This window comes from Protomyctophum parallelum (genome assembly GCF_964188405.1).
Source record: "Protomyctophum parallelum genome assembly, chromosome: 19".
Taxonomy (NCBI): Eukaryota; Metazoa; Chordata; class Actinopteri; order Myctophiformes; family Myctophidae; genus Protomyctophum; species Protomyctophum parallelum.
The window spans coordinates 42276772-42304240 of NC_139717.1; the positions used below are offsets into that span (position 1 = coordinate 42276772).

General features: G+C 43.4%; 2 protein-coding genes across 4 annotated transcripts in view; both read left to right on the forward strand.

Annotated features, from left to right (window-relative positions):
* Positions 1-4917: 4917 nt before the first annotated feature.
* On the forward strand, positions 4918-11321 carry cipcb (CLOCK-interacting pacemaker b). The gene is made up of 4 exons (XM_083791090.1): positions 4918-5116; positions 5962-6181; positions 6678-6841; positions 8867-11321. Exons 2-4 carry the CDS (start codon positions 5992-5994, stop codon positions 9791-9793), a joined length of 1281 nt encoding a protein of 426 aa, XP_083647216.1. The 5' UTR covers positions 4918-5116; positions 5962-5991; the 3' UTR covers positions 9794-11321.
* A 4301-nt stretch (positions 11322-15622) lies between these two features.
* Positions 15623-27469, forward strand: part of znf410 (zinc finger protein 410) — a 28480-nt gene continuing 16633 nt past the window's right edge. The window contains exons 1-5 of one of the 3 annotated variants that reach the window (XM_083790913.1): positions 15623-15726; positions 16138-16219; positions 19605-19664; positions 20200-20338; positions 24561-24746. In XM_083790913.1, the coding sequence (XP_083647039.1) occupies positions 19623-19664; positions 20200-20338; positions 24561-24746 (367 nt within the window). In that variant the 5' untranslated portion in view covers positions 15623-15726; positions 16138-16219; positions 19605-19622. Of the gene's footprint in view, positions 15727-15898; positions 16026-16137; positions 16220-19604; positions 19665-20199; positions 20339-24560; positions 24747-27469 lie in introns of those variants that run through there. The other 2 variants (XM_083790915.1, XM_083790914.1) reach the window with 2 other exon arrangements.

A 27469-nucleotide genomic window follows, 5' to 3' on the forward strand; every position in this document is an offset into this window, starting at 1 on the left:
ATGCTGATTGTGACTTTTGTGTTGGGGTTTAGTCTAGGGCAGGGTTTCCCTTTTAAACATGTTGCACAAAATTAAAACTTGCTTTTATCCACTTTCAACCTGGTATCCGTATCCCTTTGGGCATGTCATTTTATTGACAACACATTGCGATGTATTACAAACATGCGTGTGCGTGAGTGTGCGTGCGTGCATGAGTGTGAACATGTGGGGGATTGTTAGGTGTAAGAACAGGGGGCTCTGAGTAAAAATGGTTAGGAACCACATGAGAGGTTACAGTGACCTAGTCCTTTTCCAGGACTCGGAGAGGCTGTGGTAGGCCTACTATTTCTGGTTTTCATTCGTCTAGTCTAAGCTAATGTCTACACAAGCATTTGTTGTTATGAAGCAGTTTAAAAAGATTGCTATTTTCATTGGCAAAGCAAGCAGATGGGAGACTGCAAGTGGGGGGGGCCCTACGGTCCCAACCAGTCACACATTGGTGTCAAACACCGATGCTGCAGATGTGTGAATTTACCCATATTGTCCTAGGGGTTGTGGGCAGTTTTACAATAAATCTCTAAAAGAGAATACCAGCACTCACGGACCTGTCCATTAAGGCACTTTTATTTTATTTATCATTTGGCATGGTACACTGCAGAGCAGACTGCACAGCGTACGCGCTTTGGCGTCATGCCTTCAGCGTTGTTGACACTATATTGCTGTCATTTCGATTGGGCCTTTTTTTTTTTTTTTTTTTAAGATATTTTTTTGCGGCTTACGCCTTTTATTGATTTTTGAAGGGACAGACAGTAGGCTGACAGGAAACGGGAGAGAGATGGGGGGATGACATGCAGTAAAGGCCGTGTCGGGTCCGGGAGTCGAACCCGCGGCACACTGCGACTGGATTACCAGTCCGGTGCCCAGACCGTTACGCTACGGCCTGGGCCTCGATTGGGCCTTTTGACCTGGGCCTCGATTGGGCCTTTTGAGAAACCAACAATACACAGGGAAGACATATTTGAATTTCTAACCACACCTGGGGGTCTATTAGAATAGTGTTAACTCCACAGACCCAGACAAAACCCGTACAAAAGTACAAAAATCACTGTACTGCATCTTTTTTTTTTTTTCTAAATTTTTATCCCACGATTTTGTAACCCAGTTTTCTTTTCACCCAGTGCCAATTATCTAATGTAATCCTGGGCGCTACACTTCCTCTGCCAACCTGGGGGGGCAGCGGACTGACCTCATGCCTCCTTCTATGCATGAGGAGTCCAAGCTGCTTCTTTTCACCTGACAGAGGGGAATTTCCCCGGCCGGATGTAGCGCGTGGAAGGGACACGTTATTCCGACCAGTTCCTTTCCCCTCCATCAGGCGCCCCGGCTGGCCAGGGGGAGGTAGTTTTAGAGACCAGGATTATGGCATGTTTTTGTGAGGGTATCTACCCTAGGGGACACGGGGAGAACATGCAAACTCCACACAGAAAGGCCCTATCGCCAACCCCCACCTCGGGTATGGGCACTGATGACGCGGAGGAGGGAACACGCCGCCAGTGCCCACAGCGTCCCCAGCGGGAATCGAACCCAGGACCTTCTAGCTGTGAGGCGACAGCACTACCAACTGTGCCACCGTGCCCCCTTGTACTGCATCTTTAACCACTTAACTATAGTTGGATTGAGTGGAATGACTCAGGGCTTGAGGAACCGTATAAAACAGGCCTTCAAAGGACACAGCCACCACGATATTCAGTCGCCCTATTACTTTGAATGGTGTTGCTTGTTCTTGATAGTTGATACTATTCTCTTTTCGTTCTACACTGATCTACAAGTTGTGATTTTTAGTTTTTAGTTTTCCACAAATATGGATGCATTGCTGGGGTTCAACTGGTTAAGGGACTGTTGTTTTGTGTCCACATAAATATAGCCTTTTAACACAGAAAAGTACAGTTTTTGGTAGAACCCGCCACCCTCCATATCCAGGGAGGGGGGTCCCTGGATATACTGATACCCAATCATTATGTAGGAGTAATAGGCCTGTGGCACTGCCTCTTTAAGAAAAAACAAAACAAGGAATTAGCCTACTGTTGTAATTATTGTGCTCAAACAATGCCTTTGGTCGCATGATGTACTCACAGCTGGGTACTCATTATCAGGCATGGCGCTGTCTCGTACAGATAAGACATTTGAGTGCACTCTATTATTATTACGAGTGTGTGTGTGTGTGTGTGTGTGTGTGTGTGTGTGTGTGTGTGTGTGCACGCGCGCGCATGTGGCAGCAAGGGCAGTGTCTTGAGTGTACAGGGTTTGATGAGGGCCTAGGTAGGGCTGGGCCTTAATTTTCGTGCCTGTTGAGAACTCTAGTTTTCGCCGGCTGCACTAATAACTTTGAATGGACAGGTAATACCTGTCCCCAGTCAAAAGGGAGACATCGAAGAGCAAAGGATCAACATATGGAATGTCAGAACAGGTCAGCTCCATAGGCTATATGGTGATCTACAGGTTTGAGGTTGTAGAGTTGCTGGCCGGCTCCATATGCTGCAGATTTATGTTCTTCTCCATGTAGCCTATGGCTATCCAGGGTTTGATGAGGGCAGTGTCGTGATCTTCATATATGTGAGGGGTGGGACCTTGGGACCTGGGAGCTCAGAGCAGGCAGCAGCAACAGCCTTTATATAGTAAGAGAAGCTCTTGTGAGGGCAGAGAGAGTCGCGTTTGTTCTCGTCCGTCGTGTGCGTGGTTCAGTCCTGGGGTGGCGTCGCTCACCGGTGGCCAGCACGGCGTGCGCCCAAACTTTACTAAAAGAGTTTCTGGTGGTGCTGTGCAGTAGGACTGCTGGGAACCAGCAAAGTACTGTTTATGCACTGTAACAAGAGTCTGAGAGTGCCAGACAGACCCAGACCCTGGTCAGCCCATGCTCCTGCCGTTTGGGTGTACATGCCTTGGGCCTATAGGCTGACACTGGTGACACACGGGATCGTGGTCAGCAGGCAGCCGCTTGCTCTTTTCCTTTAGTTTATTTTATTGATAGTTGCTATACTCAAGTGCCTCACCAGTTTATATTCAGAGTCAGATCCGTGTACCTTCACAATGATGACCGTACTGTTCCCTCCCCCCCCCCTTTTAACCCATTCTGAACTGAGATCAGATTCATACGAGGTTTCCACTGGACACACACTGGTCTGATTAACCCATTCTGACCTGAGATCAGATTCTAGAAATGTCAGTCGCTGTTCGATTTTTCAAAAATAGCAGACCTACAAGCTCGTATCGCGCCACTCGGTGGCGCGATATGAGCTTGTAGATCTGCTATTTTTCAATAGCTAAAGCATAACATGATGCTGACACCAAAATGGGTTAAGTGTGCAGTGTTTTTAACAGAGTGTAATCTCATTGGTGTGTGCGCATATTAAGTCGCAGTTGATTTTAACAGTTTGCAGCGTTACCTTAGTGTTATCAGTGTGCCGTGTTCTTATTAAAGTCTGATTATTGTCCCCGGTCAATGAAGGTGTTGGTATACACACCCAGTATGTCTTATATAAACCTTATGCTGATATTTAAATAAAGTGTTCGATGATTGTACACACAAAAGCCTCTGTCTGTCTGGTTAAGCTAAAGTGGGGATATTTGGTCACAACAGTGACAGTAAATGTATAGTTGTTTCAGGGTCTCTCCCCTTAAAGAGAGTGGCGTAGTCATATTGATTTATCCAAAAGTATTATCAGTGTCCATCTGGTCACATATAGAGACGGCCATATATGGAGGCGTGATCACCTGACTGACTGACGGACAGGTGTTCATAGTAATCTGCGACCTACAGTCGCAATCATTTATTACATAGTATGCATTACTGATTACACTACGGAGTGATTTATCTAAATATCTCAAATTGGAACCTAAATATTTTGCAAAAGCGCCAACAGTTTTCTATTTCAATTAGTCCAATTATTTGGATAAAGAAAATACACTACTGCACATATATATTGCACAGACTTTAAAGAATGTGTCTAATTTGCTTTTAAGAACAAATTGTATTTAACTTGTTAACTTTCAAAACTTCTCCCTAATTATTTATACACCTAGAATCTAGGCCCGGCCTAGATGGATTTGTGAAAGAATGGGTGCATGATAGCGGTACTAAGGCACATTGCACAGCAGCACACACACCTTTTGTACTGCAGCTGTGTACAGTTGAGCACTCATGTGTGCTGTGCTGTGCTCTGGGCACGTGCACAGGACTCTGGGTACAGTGAGGGAGTGTACTGTTTACTACTGTACATGCACACACCGTGATCACCGCCAGCGGTTAGTAGTCTTACTGTAAGGCTAATGTGCAATGTAATGTACCAACCAGGACGCTATACGCTCCACACACGCCACGTCACTGGATTCCACATACTCTACATCGGAAAAGCCTGCCCTGCACTGTGAAGTGTTTCATTCAGTGTGTGTGCATCATAAAGCGGACACAATGTCCTCAACTTGCCATACATTTGGATGGTGGCTCTTGCTCACGTTTTCTGCCCTAATGCCAAATGGACCATCCAATCGGAGACTAGGGAACGCACATGGTGGGCGGGCAATGGGCGGGGGGCGAGGCCGTGACGCGGCCATAACTACAACTACTATGGGCGAGGCCGCGCCCCCTATCTTCCAAATATGGCACGTTGAAGTACAAAAGGATATCCTGGATCTCGTGTTGTTGTTGTTGTTACTGGGCGCCTGGAACATTATTTGTGGATCGTCGGGGACAAATCCACAGCTATCTTTCAATCCATACGTGCATACGACGCTTCCTTCCGACGATTCTTCCATCATCACACTTTAATCTAGGGAGAAAGTCCGCGGCGCGTTGCATTGCATCCCGCCCCGTGTCTGAACGACACCCCCACCCGCAGGGGGAGGAGCGGAGGAGGACAGCCCCGTGGTGGTCCCGTGGACTGTATCGTGGAACGGCGGAACACGGAGTTCCAGCGTGTATTGTACATGTACTACTGCACGCACACAGCGTCTGCGGCACAGCCTGCCTGGCACACACACACAGACACAGGAGCCACACAGCACACACTAACTAACTCCGTCCTCAGCGTCTTTACCGCTGCTCCTGCTTCGAAACCGTGGATCGTGGAACACACAGAAGGTATGGATTGATTGATTGAAAATGTTATTTCACATTATGCAGAATGGTAGCCCTGGGACATGACTGCCATGATGATTAATACGAGAGTCATGAACCATGGCTAGCAGAATGGGTACATTTCAAACGAAAGCACAAGTCAACTAAAAAACTGTTATGGACGATGATAAAGCATTTACACTTGTTTATAACAGGTTCCACCATTTTCAATTAATCAGATAGGCAGGCTTGATGTGGCCATGATATCAGTTGTTTATTTGTGTTTTATTCGTGTGTAAATAGATTATCTACTAATATATGTAGATGGATAGAAACAAAATATTCTGCTCACTGCAGATCCTAATCCTATACACTACTGCTATTATGTTATGTGTATTCCAGTTTACTGCATGTTTTCTGTCATTTGCTTTTGCCATATTGTTTTTGTTTATTATTTTGAGCATAACCCATGCATGTCTCACGCATGTTAACTCATGTAGACTAGACCCCCAAATGCATGTTCTACATCGTGGCTACAAGAAAACAGTAGAGGCTGGATGGATTTGTGTGGGGGTGCCTGTGTGTAAACATTTTATATCAGTAAGCATAGTCTTTTTTTCTCCCTCAAAGTTCAGTTTAATTTGATGATGGAGTTGTCAAATTAACGGATCCACTTCATACCTTACTAGACCCCCTAGTTAATATGTATTTGGCCACAGACCCCCATCTGAAAGGAATGTGTAGCCAGGGACTCCCATACAAGATTTGTGTTGTTAAAATGTAATAAATAAAGAAACACTGGTGCAATAACACTCACATACATACAACCACTGCAACACCCATTGTAACCAACTACTCGTTTCTTCCAGGTCCAACATTTTCTTGGTCAGGAGATACTGATGGAGACGTGTGGTGGTGAGCTCCAGAAACACGGACATACACATCACAGCACTGCAGGGAACACAAACACGAGGATGACGAGCACCAAGAGGAAGGCCGAGGGCCACAGCAGGCCGACGGGCAAACTGCGTACCATGAAGTCCTCCGGGCGTTCCAGAACGGACTCGGAGAGGGACTCCGGTTTCTCAGGTTGGTTCGGCCCTCCCGTAGCAGTGGACGGTTAACTATGTACATTTACTCAAGTCAAGCACAGTACCCAAGTAAAAAATGTTGAAGTACTTTATATATACTTGTACTCCATCACATCTCAGAGGCAAACATTGTACTTAATGGTTTTTACTCCACTACAATATTTTTATCAAGTGTTACTTTGTAGATTTTTATTATTATTACGAAAACATAAAACGTTCTTGAGTCTTTTTATACTTAATCTATTCGAAAATGGATGCGACACCTTGTGAGCTAGATCTGCTCTTTTTTTCTTCTTTTTTTTTGAGAGAGAGAAAGAGAGAGATTTAGACACGTTTCGAATAGAGGACTTTCCCTTGAGTTTTAAACAGTATTTCTACCCAAGTAAAACATCCTGAGTACTTCTTCCACCACTAACTGTCCTTGCCGCAGTCTCCTGTGTCTTCACTGTGCAGTGTGTCACATGGTTGTAACCTACTTTCTTCCTGACCTGTAGACATGGGCTCAGTGAGCGCGCTGGACATCACCGACTCGGAGGACTCTCCCCGGGCTGTTGTGGGTTCCAGTCCTGGAGCGCAACCCTCCCAGCTGGCAGTGGTGGGGGGCTCCTACTCCAACCTTTCTCCTGTGATCATCATGAACAATGTCTTACTCAAACAGGTATTCTACTACACACACGCACGCACGCAGGAACAAACAGAAAGGGGGTCACACTGTATACTAGTATAGCATAGTTTCTGACATTAACTCAATGCTTTCAACTCACCTGCACTAGTCTATTACACAAATATACTGTACCTAGGCCTCCCACTAAGCCTCCCACTACTGCGATATATGGTGGATCATGTTCCTGCACAACATGACTTCTCGCTGAATAGCCTATTAGCCATTATACAGACCTGTGTCTGTGCAAGAAGTAAAAGCCAATGAAATAGCTAGTAGTACTAGTTAAAATGCCTCTGGAGGCACCCGAGTAGCTCATTTGGTGGTAAGAGTACCACATAAATGAGGCGACTAGTCCTCACAGCTGACCTGGGTTCAAATCTGACCTTTGGCTCTTTGCCCTCTCTCTGCTCACTGTCTGTATTTACTTAAAACAATATATATATACCGTTTCACTTGATATGATAAACTGAAACAACTTTCCGGTTTATATACAGTCAGTGTTTGAAACACGGCGGCTTGTTATAGTTCCCCTTTGTTACAGCCACAACAAAACAAACTCTGCTTTGACATGCTCATAATCCAAGGCCATGGAGACAAGGTTGCATAAACATCCTGAGCTTTAGCAGAGAGTGTGCACCGTAGCAAGTGTCCACACATTTCTCGCCCGATTGAAAGCTATTGTAACGAGCTCAAATATTTATTTATCCACATCTTCCTCACGAGAGGCGTGAACAAAGAAAATATTCCTACTCGGGGGGGAAAAAGGAGGTGATTGCTCGGATGAAGGCAACAGAGCCTGTGGAGCCATGGGTGCGTTACGTTCTAGTTCGTTCAAAGCTCAAACTACACTCTTAACCCATTCTGACGGGCACCCATTTTGGTCTCAGCATCATGTTATGCTTTAGCTATTTAAAAATAGCAGATCTACAAGCTCATATCGCGCCACCGAGTGGCGCGATACGAGCTTGTAGGTCTGCTATTTTTGAAAAAAAATCGAAGAACGACTGACATTTTTAGAATCTGATCTCAGGTCAGAATGGGTTGATCAGACCAGTGTGTGTCCGGCGGAAACCTCGTTATGAATCTGATCTCAGGTCAGAATGGGTTAAACCTGGCGTCCGTATTTTGGGCATGTCATGGCATCATACACAAAAGATTATTACAGATCGACAAGGTCACAGCTGAGCTGAGCTTGTATATCAGCTTTTTATTATTATTATTCTGCAATTGTTGTATGACAAAGTCAGGGCTTAAGTGGTTAAATCTGGGGCATCGTCACCCACTAATCACACGATCAAGGCCAAGAGCCTCTGGCCAGTCAGTCTGTTCAGAGGGGATAAAAGAGGGGAATAACACTGCAGAAGGACTGCAGAACAATGCCGTTTTGAGCATGTAGTCTCCCATTAATTATAACAATTTAAAATATATTAAATGTTACTATTTTATTATTGATTATTTTATTATTATCTTAAAATGTTTAAGCAAGAGTAAAACTAAATTAATGTACGGTATATGCAATTTATTTACATTCTATTCCGACATCAACGTGACATCAGTTCAGTAAAAAGTCTTCATACATGCTGATACCAATATGTCTGTGATAGGCCAGTATCAGTCTAGCTCTAGTAATATATAGCTCCATGTATTTGCCATTTGTTACTTCTTTTTTTTAATACTGTTTTTATTAGGCATTTTTTGTATATGACAACTTCAGAATATCCTTGACAATGATAATGAGTTATTCAGTTATATAAAATGAAAGATAATGACAGGTAATGTAAATTCCACATACAATACATAATAAAAAAGATATATAAATGTGATAAACACGAAAAAACTAAAAACAGTTAAACAATGACAAATGTGAACAGACAAACAAAACAAAGACAACAGGACAGACACTCTTGCTCTCAAACTTTCCCAACACGTTGTTGTAAATTAACTGAATTACAGACATTTTGCCATTTGTTACTTTTGATATCCGTGGCTCATATACACGCGCTTCCTTTTTTCCCACAGCCTGAGACCCCGCCTGCTCTGAAGCCCTGGGCGTTCAGTCCCGCTGTGGAGGTGGTCCAGCCAGTGGTCCAGCAGCCTCAGGTGGTGTTCCTGCAGCCGGTGGTCTCTCGCTCTAAGGAGGCCACCTCCAAACACAGACGCCCCAAGAAGTATCTCCCCATCCTCAAGTCGTACCCCAGAATCGCACCCCATCCTGGGGGCGGCCACGGCTCCTCCGGAAGAAGTACCACTTCCTCTTCTTCCTCGTCCGGTTATTCCTCCTCTTCCTCGAGCTCCGGAGAAAGTGGCATTTCCAGACACTGTGAGCGTTCTCATCACAGGCACAAGCACCAGCAGAGAAGCCCCTCCGTTCGCTCTAGCAGTAGTTCCTCCACAGCCAGTCTGTCCCCTGCCTCTGGCGCTGTACCACCTTTGCTTCTTCGGCGCCTCGCTGCGCCCCTGACGGACAGCAGCTGCAGCAGCCCTTCCAGTGAGAGGCCCTCGCCTGCCGTCAGCCGATCGGGGTTGTCTCCCGGCCAGTGTCTCACGCCCTTGTACTGCTTCGAAGACCCAGAAGAGGCCCTGCCACTCCCCGACGCGGCTCCCTGCATCGGCGCCGCCGCCGCCGCCGAGCAATACAGCTCGGACAGCAGCGGATGCACCGACGGCGAGCCCGACGCCAAGCGGAAGCGTTTCTCCAACACTTACAACATCCTGAGCCAGTCCGGGCTGCTGGACATCACGCTCAGAACCAAGGAGCTGCTCCGGCAGAACCGCCGCACTCAGACGGACTTGGACCGACTCAAGGAGGAAACGGCGCTCTTCCTCAAGGCAATGCAGACTTTGGGGGGTGGGGACAGTAGCGTCTTTGTCCGGCTACAGGGCAGCCTCCAGGAAGAGGACCGGGAGAGGGAGAAAAGAGAAGGGTGTCCAACTCCAAACCACTGACTAGACCTAGACTAAAATGTCAGATGGTAATCCTTTAGACTCGGATTGGGGGAAAGCATGTTTGGGGGTTGTTGTTGGAGCTCACAAAAGACATGCTGAGCTGGCAGTAATATGACCCACAACAAATCCACCCCCCCAGCCAGCCATAGCATGCTGTGACCTATATTCTCTGTCTGCAGTCTGCTTTCAGAAAGTCACTGGACAGTCATTGTTGGTGTGGTTGGTTCATGACCATGTCTGCGTCTCTTCCACCGACTTCCTCTTAACCACTTTCAATATGGTATTTTTACCATGCGTCATATGGTTGACTATAGTTTCTGACTTAATATAGTGCCACTGCAGACTTTAATAAAAAAAGAAAAGAAGAGCGCCACTGGCCTCGGGATGAATACATTCTGTAGATGAAAATCTATGATTATGGATATTATTTTTCCCTTGCAAGTGCACAGCACAAAGTGTCTGGTGGATCTAAAATTGAAAGAAAATCTGATACTTCTAATCAGCTCTAGCCCCATTGATGCTGAGGTGCACTTCAACTCAACAGCACTTGTATAGATAGTAGATACTTCAAGAGCAGCTTTTCTAAGGACACGAAGATTCTGTAGAACTCAAAAAATATGCTTATGTCATTGAAATGACAATGTGGCTTTATCGGCGAGAGCATAATATCGGGCTCATTCATGTTACACTGAATGTGTCCGGTTCCTCAGACCCATAGCTATTGAGAGAGTTATACGACAATCCCATAGACATCCCTTATAAATGTATCCATATAATATTCAGTTCAATGAATGTAATATTCATATAATATTCAATCAATTATTGCCTAAACCAACTTACACGTGATTTGGAATTAGTTTTGTCGTGCTCAGACTCTGAGATGACGAGAAGAACGCTGAAGTAATGCTTGCCATCCGGAGACCAAACACTACTGTGTACTTCCAAACTTTGAATCCTCAATGTTAATGGGTGTCGATGAAGCACATGCGACACATGAATCGCGTGATCGTGTCGCGGCGATACCAATAATGCCTCAAAATTCTCTCTTTTCAGTGTGTTGGCTCAGACCAGTCTGCATCTCGAAACAGGAGAATACTGTGCCTCGAGTCTTATTATGGTTCGTGCTGTATTCGGAAACGGTTTGAGTCCTCAATGGGTTTCTGCGATAGGCCACTACATTCTCTCTAAAATAACATTCCCATCATGTTGATGGAATGCTGGTAATACTTTGCTGCTACGAGTGTAGTAGCAAATGGTTCATTCGAGCATTAACCAGGTCAGGTACCATCGAGGTATGGACTTGCACTTCCTAATCACAATCTATTTATTTATGACTTTGTGGGTTGTTTTTGTCTTTTTTTAAGGGCAGGGGATATCGTTATTGTGTGTGTATTTTTGCATCATTGCAAACTAAGTGTACAGTTGTTTCTGTTCTGAGTTTTGTATTTGGAATGATGAATTGCGGGAGGAACTTTAACCCATTCTGACCGGGCACCCATTTTGGTGTCGGCATCATGTTATGCTTTAGCTATTTAAAAATAGCAGATCTACAAGCTCATATCGCGCCACCGAGTGGCGCGATACGAGCTTGTAGGTCTGCTATTTTTTGAAAAATCGAAGAACGACTGACATTTTTAGAATCTGATCTCAGGTCAGAATGGGTTAATCAGACCAGTGTGTGTCCAGTGGAAAACCTCGTATGAATCTGATCTCAGGTCAGAATGGGTTAAACTGAATCGATGCGGGCAAAAACAGCCCTCGAGACAATTCCACTAGGGAAATGCAGTAGTGCTGCATCAACAAGACCGTTTCATTCAAGTATGTTTTTTATATAACAAACAGAAAGTGAACACTGTGGTTCACCATTGTAAATACTTGCAGAGTTTGTGTCACTGCAGCGTTTCTCCATTGTAATTTTGTGTTTCTTTTCTCTTTTTTTAAAAACTGTGTACAGTGTAGAATAACGCCTTTATTATCAAACATGACATTATTAGTTTAAAGGGTTTGGATTTGCACTGAGTAGCTCCCTAGGAATTTTATACTGAGAGGTACTTTGAGGCAGCTATTGAGGCGCATGTGAAACACAGTCTGCAACGGTCTGTTTTTTAGGTTTACACTTTATTTGAAGTGTCTTCTAAGGCATTATAAGCACAATATAAGCTGATATGGGCTATTCATACAGTACATTGCAAAATCATGTTGATTAAATTAACCTCATTCATTACCTCATATGAAACCTACATTATTACCTCATATGAAACCTACACGCATTATAATAATTTATTATGCCATGCAAATGCATTCATGTCTGTGTTGCGATTAAAAAAAATAGCCGTACAGATTGACCTCATGTGTTAGGATGTGAAGATTGTATGGAGTTTAAGCATGGTGTATTATGATGATTACAACGCACTCACCTGGCTTACGATCGTGTATGATGCCTTTCATTATTTCCTTTTAAAAGGATAATTTGTATTCCTCTGGTCTTGTGCTTTTGAGTATATAAATACATTCTTGTTAAATTGTCAAAGCGAAGGTTTGAAATGCTGTTGGATACTTGTTTTATTTATGTGTTGCTGACCCAAGAAACTGGGCAGATGCGTCAGATTAAAGAAAAGAAAAACGAAATTATTTCAATGGCCATGATTTGGGTTTGTTCTTCATTGTAATGAAGTGGGATGTTTCTCCCGTGCTTAGTGAAAGCCTTAGGGAGAAACCTTGTTTTCTGGTGGTTGAGATTTCCTTTTTTCTGTGTACAGTGCAAATGATAAGCAAGATCAAAGTGACCATTACAAACTTCTACAGTAGATTAGTTTGGGGTTTTGGCATTATATGATTGGCATTATGATTATAAGCATTATATGATATGATCTGCCAAAATGGTTTATTAATGTGGTATTCTCATCACTCGTAATATCATAGAATCTAAATTTTCACTCGGTATCCCACACCACACATTCATTTGGAATTAAGGCTTACATGTAAAAAATGAAAATAAAAAGATTGATGGTTAAAAGAAATCTCAGCTGAAATCCACAGTATATTATTTACCAGTGGAGCAAGTGCTGACAAGTGGCATATATCTGAAAAGCTAATAGTGACTGATAACATCAGTCGGGATCTGCTTTAGAGTCAAAAGCTTATCGTGTCTGCTGGCACAGCACTGCACCACCACCACAACAAAAACACATTATGTATTAGATATAGCATCTGACATTGATTCACTGTAGCCCAAACAGCAGCTCTGTTTACGTACTGTTAGTGTACTGTAGATCCTCATGGGTCTAAGAAGCCACAGCTGTGCTTCACTAGAACAGTGGTTCTCAAAGTGGGGTCCGGGGACCCCGGCCCAGGGGTCCTTGAGGGAGCTCCAGGGGGTCCCCAGCTAAATGATAGATCGTACAGGAACCAAATGGACCCTTATAGGTCTGTAACTGAGTGTACAAATGGAACCAAACTGAACAAAAGTGTCAATTTGGAGGTCCTTGACATAAAATAGTTTGAGAACCACTGCACTAGAATAGCCGGGGCCCCCTGTGGGTTCCTTGAAGGTGATCCAGCAGGTCCCCAGCAAAGAAAAATCACTTGAACCCTATTGGCTATTTCCAAAACAAATGTATAATTTTGGGGTCCTCCTGGACATTATAGCCTACTACATTTAATAAATACCTGTTACTTCCTTACATCAGAGACACATACTTCCACACACACCCAAAACTATGACCAACGACAAAAAAAATGCCATACCTAGCCCTAGGGAGAAATACATCAATGTGCAAACACAGCAGCAAGATTTGTGAACTGTTGCGACAAAAGAAGGTTAGCTAATTGTAACCCAGGTTTATAATTGTATGTCTGTTTGTATGGTCACGGTGCATCTACATCATGTACATCAGTTCGCAGCTCATCAGATTTTAACCCATGACCTTGTGTTCCAAAGGCAGTAGCTCTACCTACTGTGCTATCCAGACACACAATCAGTAGTTATATTGTTCACAGCAGAATCATTCAGTGTTTGTGATGACAATTATGTGTGTTCTGGTCCATTTATATTCATTACTAGTACAGTCTAGTCACAAAAAAACATGAACAGCGAACACACTAGACTCTAGTGTGTTCGCTGTTCATGTTTTTTTTAAAGGCTGCAGGTTTCAGTGCTATTTGGCATGACCCTCTCGCCTCTCCCATACTGTAAAGTTGCAAAAGTATATGTATTGAGACAAAAGAAGAATTTTCACAAAAAAATCCTGGGAGGAGATGCATTTTAATTGATTTTCATATAATTCAAAATGGCGGGTGATCTAGAGATCAGAGGTCAAAAGTAAGAGCACAAAACTTCCATGAGGAGACATGTGTATCGAAGATTCATTGCTGACAGCCTGACAGTCAAGCGGTTCATGAGTTTTTGCATTTTCAATTTTGATTGATTGATTGATTGAAATATTTATTAACAGTTTGTAGAATTACAGTACATTTCAAGCACAAACTCAATACAAAGACTGTTAACTGTGAGTGGACGACCCAATTAAGCATTACACTTGTTTACAACAGGGTCCACATTGTTCAATTCATCAAAACATTTAGAGACATACAAATAGACACTTCTATGTAGCTAAAGAACAGAACAGGAATTCATCATATAGGAAGCAAAAAAGGTAAAAGATACATGCGCCACCCTTTGGCCAATGGTTGTGGGCTTCGCATCCTCAACGTTTGGCATGGCCCTATTTCACGGAAACCGACTGCACGTGCACGGTTCAGCCAGAACTACTATTTTTGACGGAAGGAGAATGAGAAGGAAAAAAAACTAAACAATAAAATAAAGGACTTTCAGGACTGCTTGGTCCTTTAATAACAATAAAGGACCAAGGCTCCAGACCTCCCAAAACAAACTGGTCAGGCTCCTACTTGGCCTCACCCCCCGAACCCACCTCACCCCTGCCCACTTTGACAGGCTGGGATGGCTTAGGGTCGACGACAGAGTACAGCATCTTGCAATGGGTCTGGTCCACAAGATTCGATACACCACCAAGATACCCATGTACCTGTCTAAATACTTCCTTAATGTAAACGAAGTCCACACCCACAACACCAGAGGGAGTGCAACAAACCATGTACAACCCAGATTCGGCACAAACAAGGGACTAAATTATTTTCGCTCCTATGCCACCAAAATGTGGAACGCCCTACCAACAGTCATTAAGACATGTGAATCCCTTGACTCCTTCAAAACCGCTCTCAAAGGGCACCTACGGATGGCTGCAATTCGAAACTGGCCTCTGTAAAATCTGAATCCCCCCCCCCCCCCCCCCCATTTTCCCTCACTGTATATTGTATCTTTTCCCTTTTTTGCTTCCCATATGATGAATTCCTGTTCTGTACTTTAACTACATAGAAATGTCTATTTGTATGTCTCTAAATGTCTGTATGTCTTTAAATGTTTTGATGAATTGAACAATGTGGACCCTGTTGTAAACAAGTGTAATGCTTAATTGGGTCGTCCACTCACAGTTGACAGTCTTTGTATTGAGTTTGTGCTTAAAATGTACTGTAAATTCTACAAACTGTTAATAAATATTTCAATCAATCAATCAAAGTCCTTTCAGGACTGCTTGGTGAGTGACGGTGACGGTCCTTTAATGAAATGCACTTCACTTCCACAGTGACTGGATCATAAATAACTCCTACTGTCCTGCAGTTACCCCATTTCAACACTAGGGAGCAGTCAGGTGTCAGGCAACACACGCACGCACGCGCACGCGCGCGCGCACACACACACAACGCGGAAGTTGACTTAAGTCATGTTCCATTCGGCTTTCCGTAGAACAATCTTGTTGCAGCCCACTGGTGAATGTAGACAATCCTCTCTCTGTCAAAGTTACAGTTACAAAGGGAACAACAACTGTATTTTAACCTGTATATGGGTGATACAGGTTAGTACTCTGCTCTGGTGTAATAATGCCAATAAAAGTGTCCCGCGTCAAATGGTTGTCTTTTTGACACAAAGCATGAAACGTTAAACTGGCTAGCTGCTTAGCATAGTTAGCTTACTAGCGAATGTCAATAACAAACACGCCGGCTGTATACAAGTTTGGTACAGCTGTGGTTTAAGCTAGCTCGCATTTAGCACCCCCAGCAATGTTTACACTTCAAATTGTTATGAATATTGACCTTGTATTTTTACCTATTTACACAGTTGTCATAGAATAGTGGCATTGTCTCCCGCTTAAAGGTAGTGTAGCATTATACTATAGTAGACACTTAACTTTACCATGTTGACAAACTGTAGCGACGGTGTTTTCTTTGTTGATTTGTTGACTGATCCCATATGTTCTTGTCTGTAGACGCTGTAGGATGGTTTTGAGCGAGAGATGACTGGAAAACCAAAATAATATATGATCAACATAAGTAACGGGTAAACTTGGGGTAAGTGCTTTGATTGAAAATTGTATTTCACAGTATGCAGAATGGGTGCATTTCAAACTAAAGCACAAGTCAATACAAAATATATAGGCCTACTTTGTGGACGATCCATGATTAAGCATTACACTTATTTACATTTACAACAGCTGATTTTCGATTGATTGGAGTATTTATTAACAGATTGGAGAATTACAATACATTTCAAGCACAACTCGATACAAAACTGTTAACTGTGGACGACACATAGATTGTAGATAATGGGACGACACCATTGATTGATTGAAATATTTATTAAGAGTTTGCAGAATTACAGTACATTTCAAGCACAAACTCAATACAAAGACTGTTAACTGTGAGTGGACGACCCAATTAAGCATTACACTTGTTTACAAGAGGGTCCACCATGTTCAATTCATCAAAACATTTAGAGACGTACAAATAGACACTTCTATATAGTCAAAGAAAAGGACCCTGAGATAAATAACCCTATTGCATTACACTTGTTTACAATGGGGCCCGGTCCACCATGTTCAATTCATCACAACATTTACAAATACACACTACTATTATAGCCAAAAACTGGAAATCATCATAGAGTTAATAGGGGCAAAAAACATACATTGAGGGGTGGGTGGTCGATTCAGATTTTACGGGGGCCAGTTTCGAATTGCAGCCGTCCGTAGGTGCCCTTTGAGAGCGTTTTTTGAAAGAGTCAAGGCATTTGCATACATCTCTTAATGACTGTTGGTAGGGTGTTCCACATTTTGGTGGCATCGGAGCGAAATGAATTAGTCCCTTGTTTGTGCCGAATATGGGTTGCACATGTTTTGTTGAACTCCCTCTGTTGTGGGTCTGGACTTCGTTGACATTAAGGAAGTATTTCGACAGGTATACATGGGTATCTTGGTGGTGTATCGAATCTTGTGGACCAGACCCATTGCAAGATGCTGTCGTCAACCCTAAGCCATTCCAGGGCAGGGGTGAGGTGGGTTCGGGGAGTGAGGCCAAGTGTTAGCCTGACCAGTTTGTTTTGGGAAGTCTGGAGCCTTGTTTTAAATGGTAAATGGTGCATTTATATAGCGCCTTTATCCAAGGCGCATTACATAGATTGTGCATTACATTCACCCATTCACGCACACATTCATACACCAATGGCGGCGGAAACCATGCAAGGCACCAACCTGCACATCGGGAGCAATTAGGGGTTCAGAGTCTTGCTCAAGGACACTTCGACACTAACTCTGGGGGAGCCCGGGTTCGAACTGGCAACCTTGTGTTTACCATCCAGCCACTATTTAAACGATGAATCAATTAATCGGATTATGACTTATTTAGCAATCACCTTAAAAATATATTTTAGGTTATTTTAGACATGTTCTAACTAACAATAAGTTTCAAAAATTCATTTGATTAGTTGCTGATTAGGCTGCTATTCAAATAAAAGACAAACTAATTTGAAAATAATTAAAGCAACTCGTGGTGTCTTTAGGCTTATTCTGACTGCATACATTAGATTAAAGAATAGCTACACATGTCAGTCTAGAAGGAACACTACTCTTCTGAACTCTGAATAGGTCTTTTAAAAATAAATATTCAAGCCATATGTTTTGTTCTTGATATTATCATCGTTATGTGTCATATTTTGCTTTGCAGTCACTACTGTGCAACTATCACCAGATTGTAAGGGAAGAGAGATGGATCACTCCTCTTTAGTTTAGTTACACTTAACACTGGAAAAACTGCAAAGCTTTTGTTTCATAAAAATCCACCATTATTATTTTGGGCTAGTACTCAAAGGAGCACCTGTACATGTAGTTTTAGTTTGGTGCGCCTTTTGCGTGCCTGTCGGCATTCTCTAAATTCCTGTCTCTCAGCTGTCCTCTCCTCAAACGCGCATCGCATGCCTTTGATCTACCGCGCAGCAAACGTTTTGACGACGTGTCACGCATGCGCAGTGACGCACCAGTTGTGTGCAGCACTGACGACCATAGACATGTTATGCATGTTATTCCGTGCCGTGATATTTTCTGTGTTAAGAGTTTGGAAGCACTCGTTTTTATTAACTGGTCGTGCAAATTCGAAACGGGTGGTACGCACTACGCAGCAGCAGCAGGGCCGTTCAGTGACTTTGCCGAGCGCTTCCAAAATAACAAGTAAGACGCGCAAACGCGGGAAGCGAACGCAGCTTGTGTGTGTGTGGTTGTGTGTGTGTGTGTGTGTGTGTGTGTGTGTGCTACAGCTGCGCCCTGTGTGTGTGTGTGTGTGTGTGTGTGTGCTACAGCTGCGCCCTCTGGTGGCGGGCGGGTGGTGTAACAGCGTGACACACACACACACACACACACACACAGACATTCAGCCCTTGCTGTCATAGTAAGTGGCTCACTGCGTTCGCAATCAACTCTATATTCATCCCATAATAAAACAAGAAATTATCACATAATGATATTTGTCATTATGTTGTTGTGTTTTCCCCCCATATTAGTATGATTATTATTTTAGTAACGTGTATGTTTGTGTGTCACAACCTCGCGCCTCGCGTCCGTTGTTTGCGTTCGTTTCCGATGTTCTGTGCGTGGTTCAATGGCCGTGTTTTGTTGTGGCTTTACATTGGCTGCACTGCGCTGTTTCAGCCGCGTTTGGTTTGAAGTAATATCGAGTACTAGTTATATCGATACTCTTCCTTCCCCGTCACCCTGTGAGCGTGACCGTAATCACGCTTCTCTGCTGCATTGCTCTGCACTGTCTGTCTGTCTGCAGCCTGAGTGGCTGCCAGGGATATTTGCCTCTCTCCCCTTCCCATTGGCTAGAGGGCAGCTTTGCCGTTGCTTGGTGTCCCATTGGCCAGAGGAGCCAATCAGGTTGGGCCCGTCAGTATGACTAGGGCTAGAACAGGTCGTCAAGTTTTCATGAGCTTTCATTAGTCAGGTGGTTTCACCTGACAAATCTAGTGTTGCAAATTGCGACTGCTCTTTTAGAGCGGTTTTGAAGGAGGCCAAGGAGTCAGCAGTCAACACTGTTTTTATGACTGTAAGAGGCAGGCAGCATAGCAGTAGAACGAATTGAAGAACCGTGGTCCACTCAGAACGATGTGTGTATAACCCATTCTGACCGGGCACCCATTTTGGTGTTGGCATCATGTTATGCTTTATCTATTGAAAAATAGCAGACCTACAAGCTCGTATCGCGCCACCGAGTGGCGCGATACGAGCTTGTAGGTCTGCCATTTTTGAAAAATCGAAGAACGACTGACATTTTTTAGAATCTGATCTCAGGTCAGAATGGGTCAATCAGACCAGTGTGTGTCCAGTGGAAACCTCGTGTGAATCTGATCTCAGGTCAGAATGGGATAATGTGTGGGTGGTTATGGTTTCCCATCTCATTCCTACAGGTTTCAGAAGTCTGACCCATGCTTTCCGATGAGTTGGACTCCAAACCTGAGGTGAGTCAGGTGACCTGCCTCTCTCTTATATTCCCTATATAGTCTCTAGAACCTGGTCCTTTGTTTGTTGTAATTAATTAACCCATTCTGACCTGAGATCAGATTCATACCAGGTTTCCACTGGACAACACACTGGTCTGATTAACCCATTCTGACCTGAGATAAGATTCTAAAAAATGTCAGTCGTTCTTCGATTTTTTCAAAAATAGCAGACCTACAAGCTCGTATCGCGCCACTCGGTGGCGCGATATGAGCTTGTAGATCTGCTATTTTTCAATAGCTAAAGCATAACATGATGCTAACACCAAAATGGGTGCCCGTTCAGAATGGGTTAACTCAATTTTTGTTCTTAGTGATTATTCCATCGATTACATTTTTAATTTATAGAATAACCGAGAATTACATTTCTGTTATTACAGTATTATAAATGGATAATTCTTTTCATAATCAATTAAATTGACGAGTATAATTATTATCTGTTTGCACGACTAAAATGACATACACGTCTTCTAGCTTCATCGCTTACTCTTGTTTCTCTCATCAGCTGCTGGTGCAGTTTGTACAGAACGCCTCCATCCCATTGGCACAACAGGGTTTGGAGGACTCCGAGTCCAAGCACTCCTGCTTGCCTCTGCTGGCGGCCACTGGGTCTGGCTCTCTATGCAGTCCGCTGGAACTGACAGGTTTGTGGTCATTTTAGACTAGGGCGTTCACGTTCAGGCCACTGGACCTGAAAGGAAAATGGTCATTCAGGAGCGTTTGTTTCAACTCACTGCAACTGGCAGTGGTCTGTGGTCATTGTAGAGCTTTCAGGCCACTAGATCCGCCACGTTTTTTGCAACACTACATTTTTGAGGAGTGCAACCGCTCCTATAGATGTGTGTTGTGTCCCTGTTGCACAGCCTAACACACACACAGACAGACACAGGCCAGGGAGGAGGGCAGTGCAGTACAGTACAGTACAGTACAGTACAGTACAGTACAGTACAGTACAGTACAGTACAGTACAGTACAGTACAGTACAGTACAGTACAGTACAGTACAGTACAGTACAGTACAGTACAGTACAGTACAGTACAGTACAGTACAGTACCACTCACTTCAGACAGATCTGATTTATTCCATGATCTGATCAGTAATAGTTGAGAGTAATAGTTTTGTACTGATGACAATTAAGTGTAGTATAACCCTACTGTCCCCCCCCCCCCCAGCCCCCCAAAGTGGGTTTAGTACCGATAAAAACGCGGGAAAGCCTGCGGGCAAAGGCCCAGGGTCACCTTTTTCACCCTGGGCCTGTTTGCATGCCTGCACAACAATTTATAGAAAACTACAGTCATTGTCACCTATAGACACTGAATTGCCTGTTACCACGTAGTTGATTACAAGGCTATTCGGGTAAATAGCTCAGGTTTTCACCAGACAAAAAGGTTTTGTGTATAATACAGGTGGATTGGCACTCGGCAAAGCATTACACCGGGGCTCCACCGGGCGCGTCAGCGTCGCGTCTCCGTCACCGTCGGGGAATGCTCCCTTTTTAATCAATGAAGGCTCCACTGCCCGCGTTGCGTTGCGTGACTGCATTAAAATTGCCCCGGTTCGTTTTTTGACACACGCGACGGAGACGCAACGCCCCCGGTGGAGCCCCGGTGTTAGAATTATGATCTGAAACTAGTGATCTAGTCCCCTCCAGGCATATTTTTATTTGGACTGGCAACAGCCATTCTCTCATCAATCATGTGCCACATGGACTTTAGCCACAACCTTTGTTTTTAACAGTGAGACCAACATGCTTTTACAGTTCGACAGTGGCTACAATGTTTCACTCATTCTCATATATATTCTTTTGTCTATAATTCTTTATCGCACGATTTTGTAACCCATTTTTGCTGCGAGGCGACATCACTACCAACTGTGCCACCGTGCCCCCATTCTCATATCTTTTGACCAAACTCTTAATTAGATGTGATAGTTAATGTTATGCGGCTGCCTAACCGTGTTGTGGCATGCATACTTTTCAGTTGCACAGTTTGCACACACAGATCCCTTTCCTGGGGGATTGTTTTGTCTTTCCAAAAACCCAGGTTTAAGAATGCCTTAGAAGCATTGTGGAGAGGACTCTCTGCTCCAGGAAAACTAAGTGTACATTGATTGTGCTCGACAGTCGACACAAAACGAATTTGATTCAGATTATTATGCTTCATATTGTTAGTGATGGGTAGAATTACCTATTGATTCTACACAGGGAAATTAGATGCTCCAGCAGAAAGTACGAGTATGGAATAAAAACGGAGCAGTGCAAGGTATAGGTTTGATTAAAATAAGGTGTAAATAACACCATCTATAAATGCACCATTGCTCTGTACGTCTGCGCGTACGTCTGTAATGCACATAACTCGAGAACCGTTCGCCACACTGACTTCAAATTTGACACCCGCGTTCCACACCCCCACAGGGAGTGCAGTGCCCGGTGTCGGATAGCCCGGTTGTTGGAACTTGGAACCAGCACAAACGCCTCTGCTCCGGGCTCTGAACCTGATCACCACCTATATCTCTATATATGGATCTGGCCTGTTCTGACGTCACAACACTTCATATTTGGGCATGCCTGACACAGAACCTCATATACAGGAATAAAGGCCCACAGAGAGACAGATACAGAACTCTCCATATATGGGCATGAAAGGGACGCAGACAGATGGGTGGAGCGGGTACTCTGACACGGGTACAACGGGTATTGCATAGCCTGGTGGGGCATGATGGAGCTGGCCTGTTCTGACATCATTATGACACCTGACAGCATTTGTAGCTAACAGACGATCGCGTCCATGTAAAAACGGCCAAAATCCCTGTGTGTCTGTCGTTATTTGCACTATGGCTCAAAACTAGATCAAATAGGCATGATCGGTGCATAATATACAGTAAATCATTAACCCATTCTGACCTGAGATCAGATTCATACGAGGTTTCCGCCGGACACACACTGGTCTGATTAACCCATTCTGACCTGAGATCAGATTCTAGAAATGTCAGTCGCTATTCGATTTTTCAAAAATTGCAGACCTACAAGCTCGTATCGCGCCACTCGGTGGCGCGATATGAGCTTGTAGATCTGCTATTTTTCAATAGCTAAAGCACGACACGATGCCGACACCAAAACGGGTGCCCGGTCAGAATGGGTTAATCCAGTGTTGCTGATGAAAACTGATCGAAGCGTTACTAGGCCTCAGAATATTCCCTCTATCCTTTACGGGTCGTCGCAGGAAAACAAAGTCAGCCAATGAACAAAATACTATACCCTCAAATATTTGTTCTATCAAATGCGACATTATAATTACCTCCCACTGTCATATAAATAAAATATGACAAAACGGTTCCCCAAAGCTTTTTTTTCCCTGTAAAAAAATAATGAAATAAAATAATAACAAACTGTAATCAACCTGGTCTCTTCAATTCAGCAGCACCAGGTTGTAAAGCAGAAATGTCCCACTCTGGCACCAATAGCAGTATATTAACCCATTCTGACCTGAGATCAGATTCATACGAGGTTTCCGCCGGACACACACTGGTCTGATGAACCCATTCTGACCTGAGATCAGATTCTAAAAATGTCAGTCGCTCTTCGATTTTTCAAAAATAGCAGACCTACAAGCTCGTATCGCGCCACTCGGTGGTGCGATATGAGCTTGTAGATCTGCTATTTTTAAATGGCTAAAGCATAACATGATGCCAACACCAAAATGGGTGCCCGTTCAGAATGGGTTAATATTGTCCAAATCACATATTGGTCAATAAAACAATAGCATACCCCATACCCATCCCACCCCCAAAAAGTTCCCGCTTCGAAAAACCCTGGTATCTTAAACAGTACATAGAAATAAAACACATTATTGAAGCTTATAAACACAATTCAAACATTTAATATAAAGACCAACATATCTCCAAGAGCGATTTCGTCAGCTGCTTAACATTCATTCTGCTAACAGAAGCTGTTTATACTCGCAGTTTAAAGGTTAATTCAAATTTATTGGAGTGTAAATGTTTTCGTACCCATTCTCTGCAGCCTTTAACCTACATAGCGCTCAATTGTTCTGCCATAACCCTCTAAGACCCAGCGTTGCTTTTTAGCAACAACTTTATTTAATTTAATTACTAAATTATTATAATTTTTTTCTGTTCTTTTTTCACCTAAACGTCATCAGTGATGTTCATTGCAATGCCATTTCAATGCCATTGGTCATATTTGCATATAAATACCCCCCACAGAGGCTGAAATTCACACAAATAAAAAATGTCTTGAACATTTTTTAACCTAAGACAAAACCTTTACCCTAATAAAAGTAGGTAAAATAATTGTAATATATGTTTTTTTGTGATCATTAGAATGTCTAGAACATGTTTTATTCATTATTGTGAAAGATATCCCCAAAATGTAAATTATTAATTTATTATATTATTATTATACAATTATTATAAATTTTTCATCAAACTTTATTTTTTAATTTTTTTAAACATATTCTTTAGTCTTAGTCCTAGTAGTACAAAGTAGTAGTAAGGTTGAAATCTATTTTTTGCAAGTAGAAATTAATGCGGGTGTTAAGAGGGTTAACCCATTCTGATCGGGCACCCATTTTGGTGTCAGCATCATGTTATGCTTTAGCTATTTAAAAATAGCAGATCTACAAGCTCATATCGCGCCACCGAGTGGCGCGATACGAGCTTGTAGGTCTGCTATTTTTTTTATTTTTTTATTTTTTTATTTTTTAGAATCTGATCTCAGGTCAGAATGGGTTCATCAGACCAGTGTGTGTCCGGCGGAAACCTCGTATGAATCTGATCTCAGGTCAGAATGGGTTAAGGTAACAACTTCATCTTAAAAACGTAAAGTATTTGTGATTTTCTTTCCAGGCGGTGGCCTCAGCCATGAGCCTGAGAGCACTCCTTCCTTGTCGGAGTTCGGGGGCGTTTCGGAGCGAAGCCCCATGGTCGTCCAAGCCCACTCCCACCCGAGGAGCTCCCCCAGCCCTCCACCGATCCTCCACGACCTGCAGCAGTCAGACAGCACCTCCTATGTCCTGCTAAACCTAGCCAAAGGTGAACATTAAAAACACAAAGCATAATAGAATCTGTGCAATTGCTATCTGCCAGTCTCTGGATTCACTGTGATTCTGTGAATGAGGACACAACATAGATAATCCTTTTCGGGCTTCATCCGTTTTAACAGACCTGCGTACCTGTGTGCATTTTGCGTAGCAGGTATGCAGTTTGACAACAAACGACACTGATGTGATATGTGCCTCTAAAGTACACAAATAGCTGGTGATGCCTTATGAGTTTGACAATTTACTATTCCAATTTAGGCAATGTCCGTAGCGACTTTAGTCATTATCTTGAGCGACTGAACGACGTGTGAAATCGGAGTAAGCATGAGGTCTAGTTCTGTGAGACATGGAGAGAAAGCTGGTTAGAGACAACACGTTCAAGAGTTTTTGAAAGAAAGGAAAGGATTGATTTTTTTTAAACAACTTTATCCCGACGGCCTGTAGTTCTACGGTCTTGAGTGTTCAATGGTTGTTTTCTTGAGGATTAATGTGACTGTTGATGATGAATGTAATGTAAGGGAGTAGATTAGGGTTGGGCGATATGGAAAAATAGAATAGAATATTCCTCTCTCGCCCGGTATCATTGAGGATGCGCTAGGACGTCTACAGACGTCGTATGTACCGCTCGGTTCGAGCCCCTATGACGTTTCCAGATGTACAGAATGTGTTAACAGTACAACCACCTACAAGGTAACAAACTGTAAGAAAAATAAGTAACAGAACATTTAGACCAAAATACTTGGCTAACGAAAACGTTGTTATACAAAATTATAAATTAAGGTATAGAACTGCAAATGTGCATTCACTATCAGATATATACGATATCTGTGAATAACGTCTCACAATACGATATTGTATCACCATATCGCCCACCCCTATATTAGTTCTAGAACGGTCTCGAAGATCCAGGAAAGAATGCAGTCTAGAGATGTCTTATGACCATCTGGAGAGATAGGAGAGCGTTGAGTGAGTTAGGCACTTGATTAGTGGGAACATTGGAGAAAGCGTTTCTGACGTCGTAGGTGATGAAAGCCTTGGCGGAGAGTGATGAACGGGGCAGGAGAAAGGAGCTTCCTTGGGTTAGAGGCAGAGGACTGAATCTTAACGCAGTAGAAAGAGGACAGTAGATAGAGGAGGGAGGGGAGAAGGCAGAAAGGAGTGAGTGAAAGTGGGAGAGGTCATCTGATTAACCTGTTTTGCGCCACTTCTTTTCATCCGCCCCGAGACCTGTTCGTTCAGCTCTGAGGATTTCAGATAACCAAGGAGCTGGCGGGGGCTGCCTTGAGAGGGCAGTGATGGTCAAACAGATGAAATAGTGGAGAGGAAGGAGCAGGTTACAGTCTCAGGGGGAGGGCAGGGGACTGTTGGGGTAAGGGAGAGACGTTTAAGGCCCTCACCTTACGTTGAGTGGTAATAGTTTGAGGGAGAGAGAGAGACGGAGAAGGTTATTAAGGTCATTAAGTGGTAATCAGAGATATGTAGGGGGTTACAGAGGTTAGAGGGAGAGCATTCTCTCTAGAGAAACCCATGTCTAATAGCTCTATGAGTAGGAGGAGAAGAAGATAAGGAGAGGTCGAATGAAGACAGAAGAGGCCCTAACAAGAAGATACTTATCGGCGCGTATGTTGAACTTTTCCCATTAGAATGCAGGGAGTGCCATCTTCCGGGAAACGAGCCGATAAGAGAATCTTACTCTTTCAGGAAGTCCCCGAGTGGCCCCTAGGGATGATTGAGCACAATGATGCAAAAGGGGGACAGATTGTGTTATCGTGATGGTCATGGAATTCAAAATGTGGAAAGAGAAAGATTAGAGACACCCCACTTGGGAAATGTATGTCTGATTTGTACAGTAATCAGCTGTATGTGCTGAGCAAAGTGCACCGTCTTTCTAGTATGCAGGCCCCTAATAATACTATCTCATGACATGACGTTAAATAAATTGTCTCCTTCTCGACGTCTTTCTTCCCGTTGTCTGTGTCCCTCTCTACGTATGCAGCGTGTTGCCGTGTGTTAAAAGAGGCTGCGTGTCATTGTGATCTTTAGATAACGATACATATAATGGCAAAACTATGTTGTTGACGATGTTGCACTGCAATTGCACTCTTAATTACACTATTACCAATGGAACACTTTTATAACGTCTTAGACGCCTGAGATTTAGATGCCCGAAGAAGGTGTATGTGACCTGTGAAACGTTTCTTAACCCATTCTGCACCCATTTTGGTGTCAGCATCATGTTATGCTTTAGCTATTGAAAAATAGCAGATCTACAAGCTCATATCGCGCCACCGAGTGGCGCGATACGAGCTTGTAGGTCTGCTATTTTTGAAAAATCGAAGAATGACTGACATTTTTTAGAATCTGATCTCAGGTCAGAATGGGTTAATCAGACCAGTGTGTTGTCCAGTGGAAACCTCGTATGAATCTGATCTCAGGTCAGAATAAAAGTGCAGACAGTGCAGGCATTGTGCGGATCATTTTATTTCATTCTCTATGCCTGATCCCTGCCTAAGCACCTGTCTCTGAGCCGATCAGGTGTGCAGACTTTTGTTTCCTGTTCTTCCGACAGTGTTACACTGAAAGGAACATAAACCAGTGGCTTCCTCAAATCTACACTATGTTTTGTAAAATGGTTGTCGGTAACGTCAAAGGGCCACTTCACCCTTTTTGCGACCAGATCTTATTTTAACCCATTTAGGCCTGACGTCGAAATTA

What these genes read in the sequence shown, in the direction of transcription:
- cipcb (XM_083791090.1), top strand. Translation starts at nt 5,992, where the DNA reads ATGGAGACGTGTGGTGGTGAGCTCCAGAAACACGGACATACACATCAC. An exon ending in GAGGGACTCCGGTTTCTCAG is followed by an intron (nt 6,182 to 6,677) that starts GTTGGTTCGGCC and finishes CCTGACCTGTAG; the next exon opens with ACATGGGCTCAGTGAGCGCG. An exon ending in ACAATGTCTTACTCAAACAG is followed by an intron (nt 6,842 to 8,866) that starts GTATTCTACTAC and finishes TTTTTCCCACAG; the next exon opens with CCTGAGACCCCGCCTGCTCT.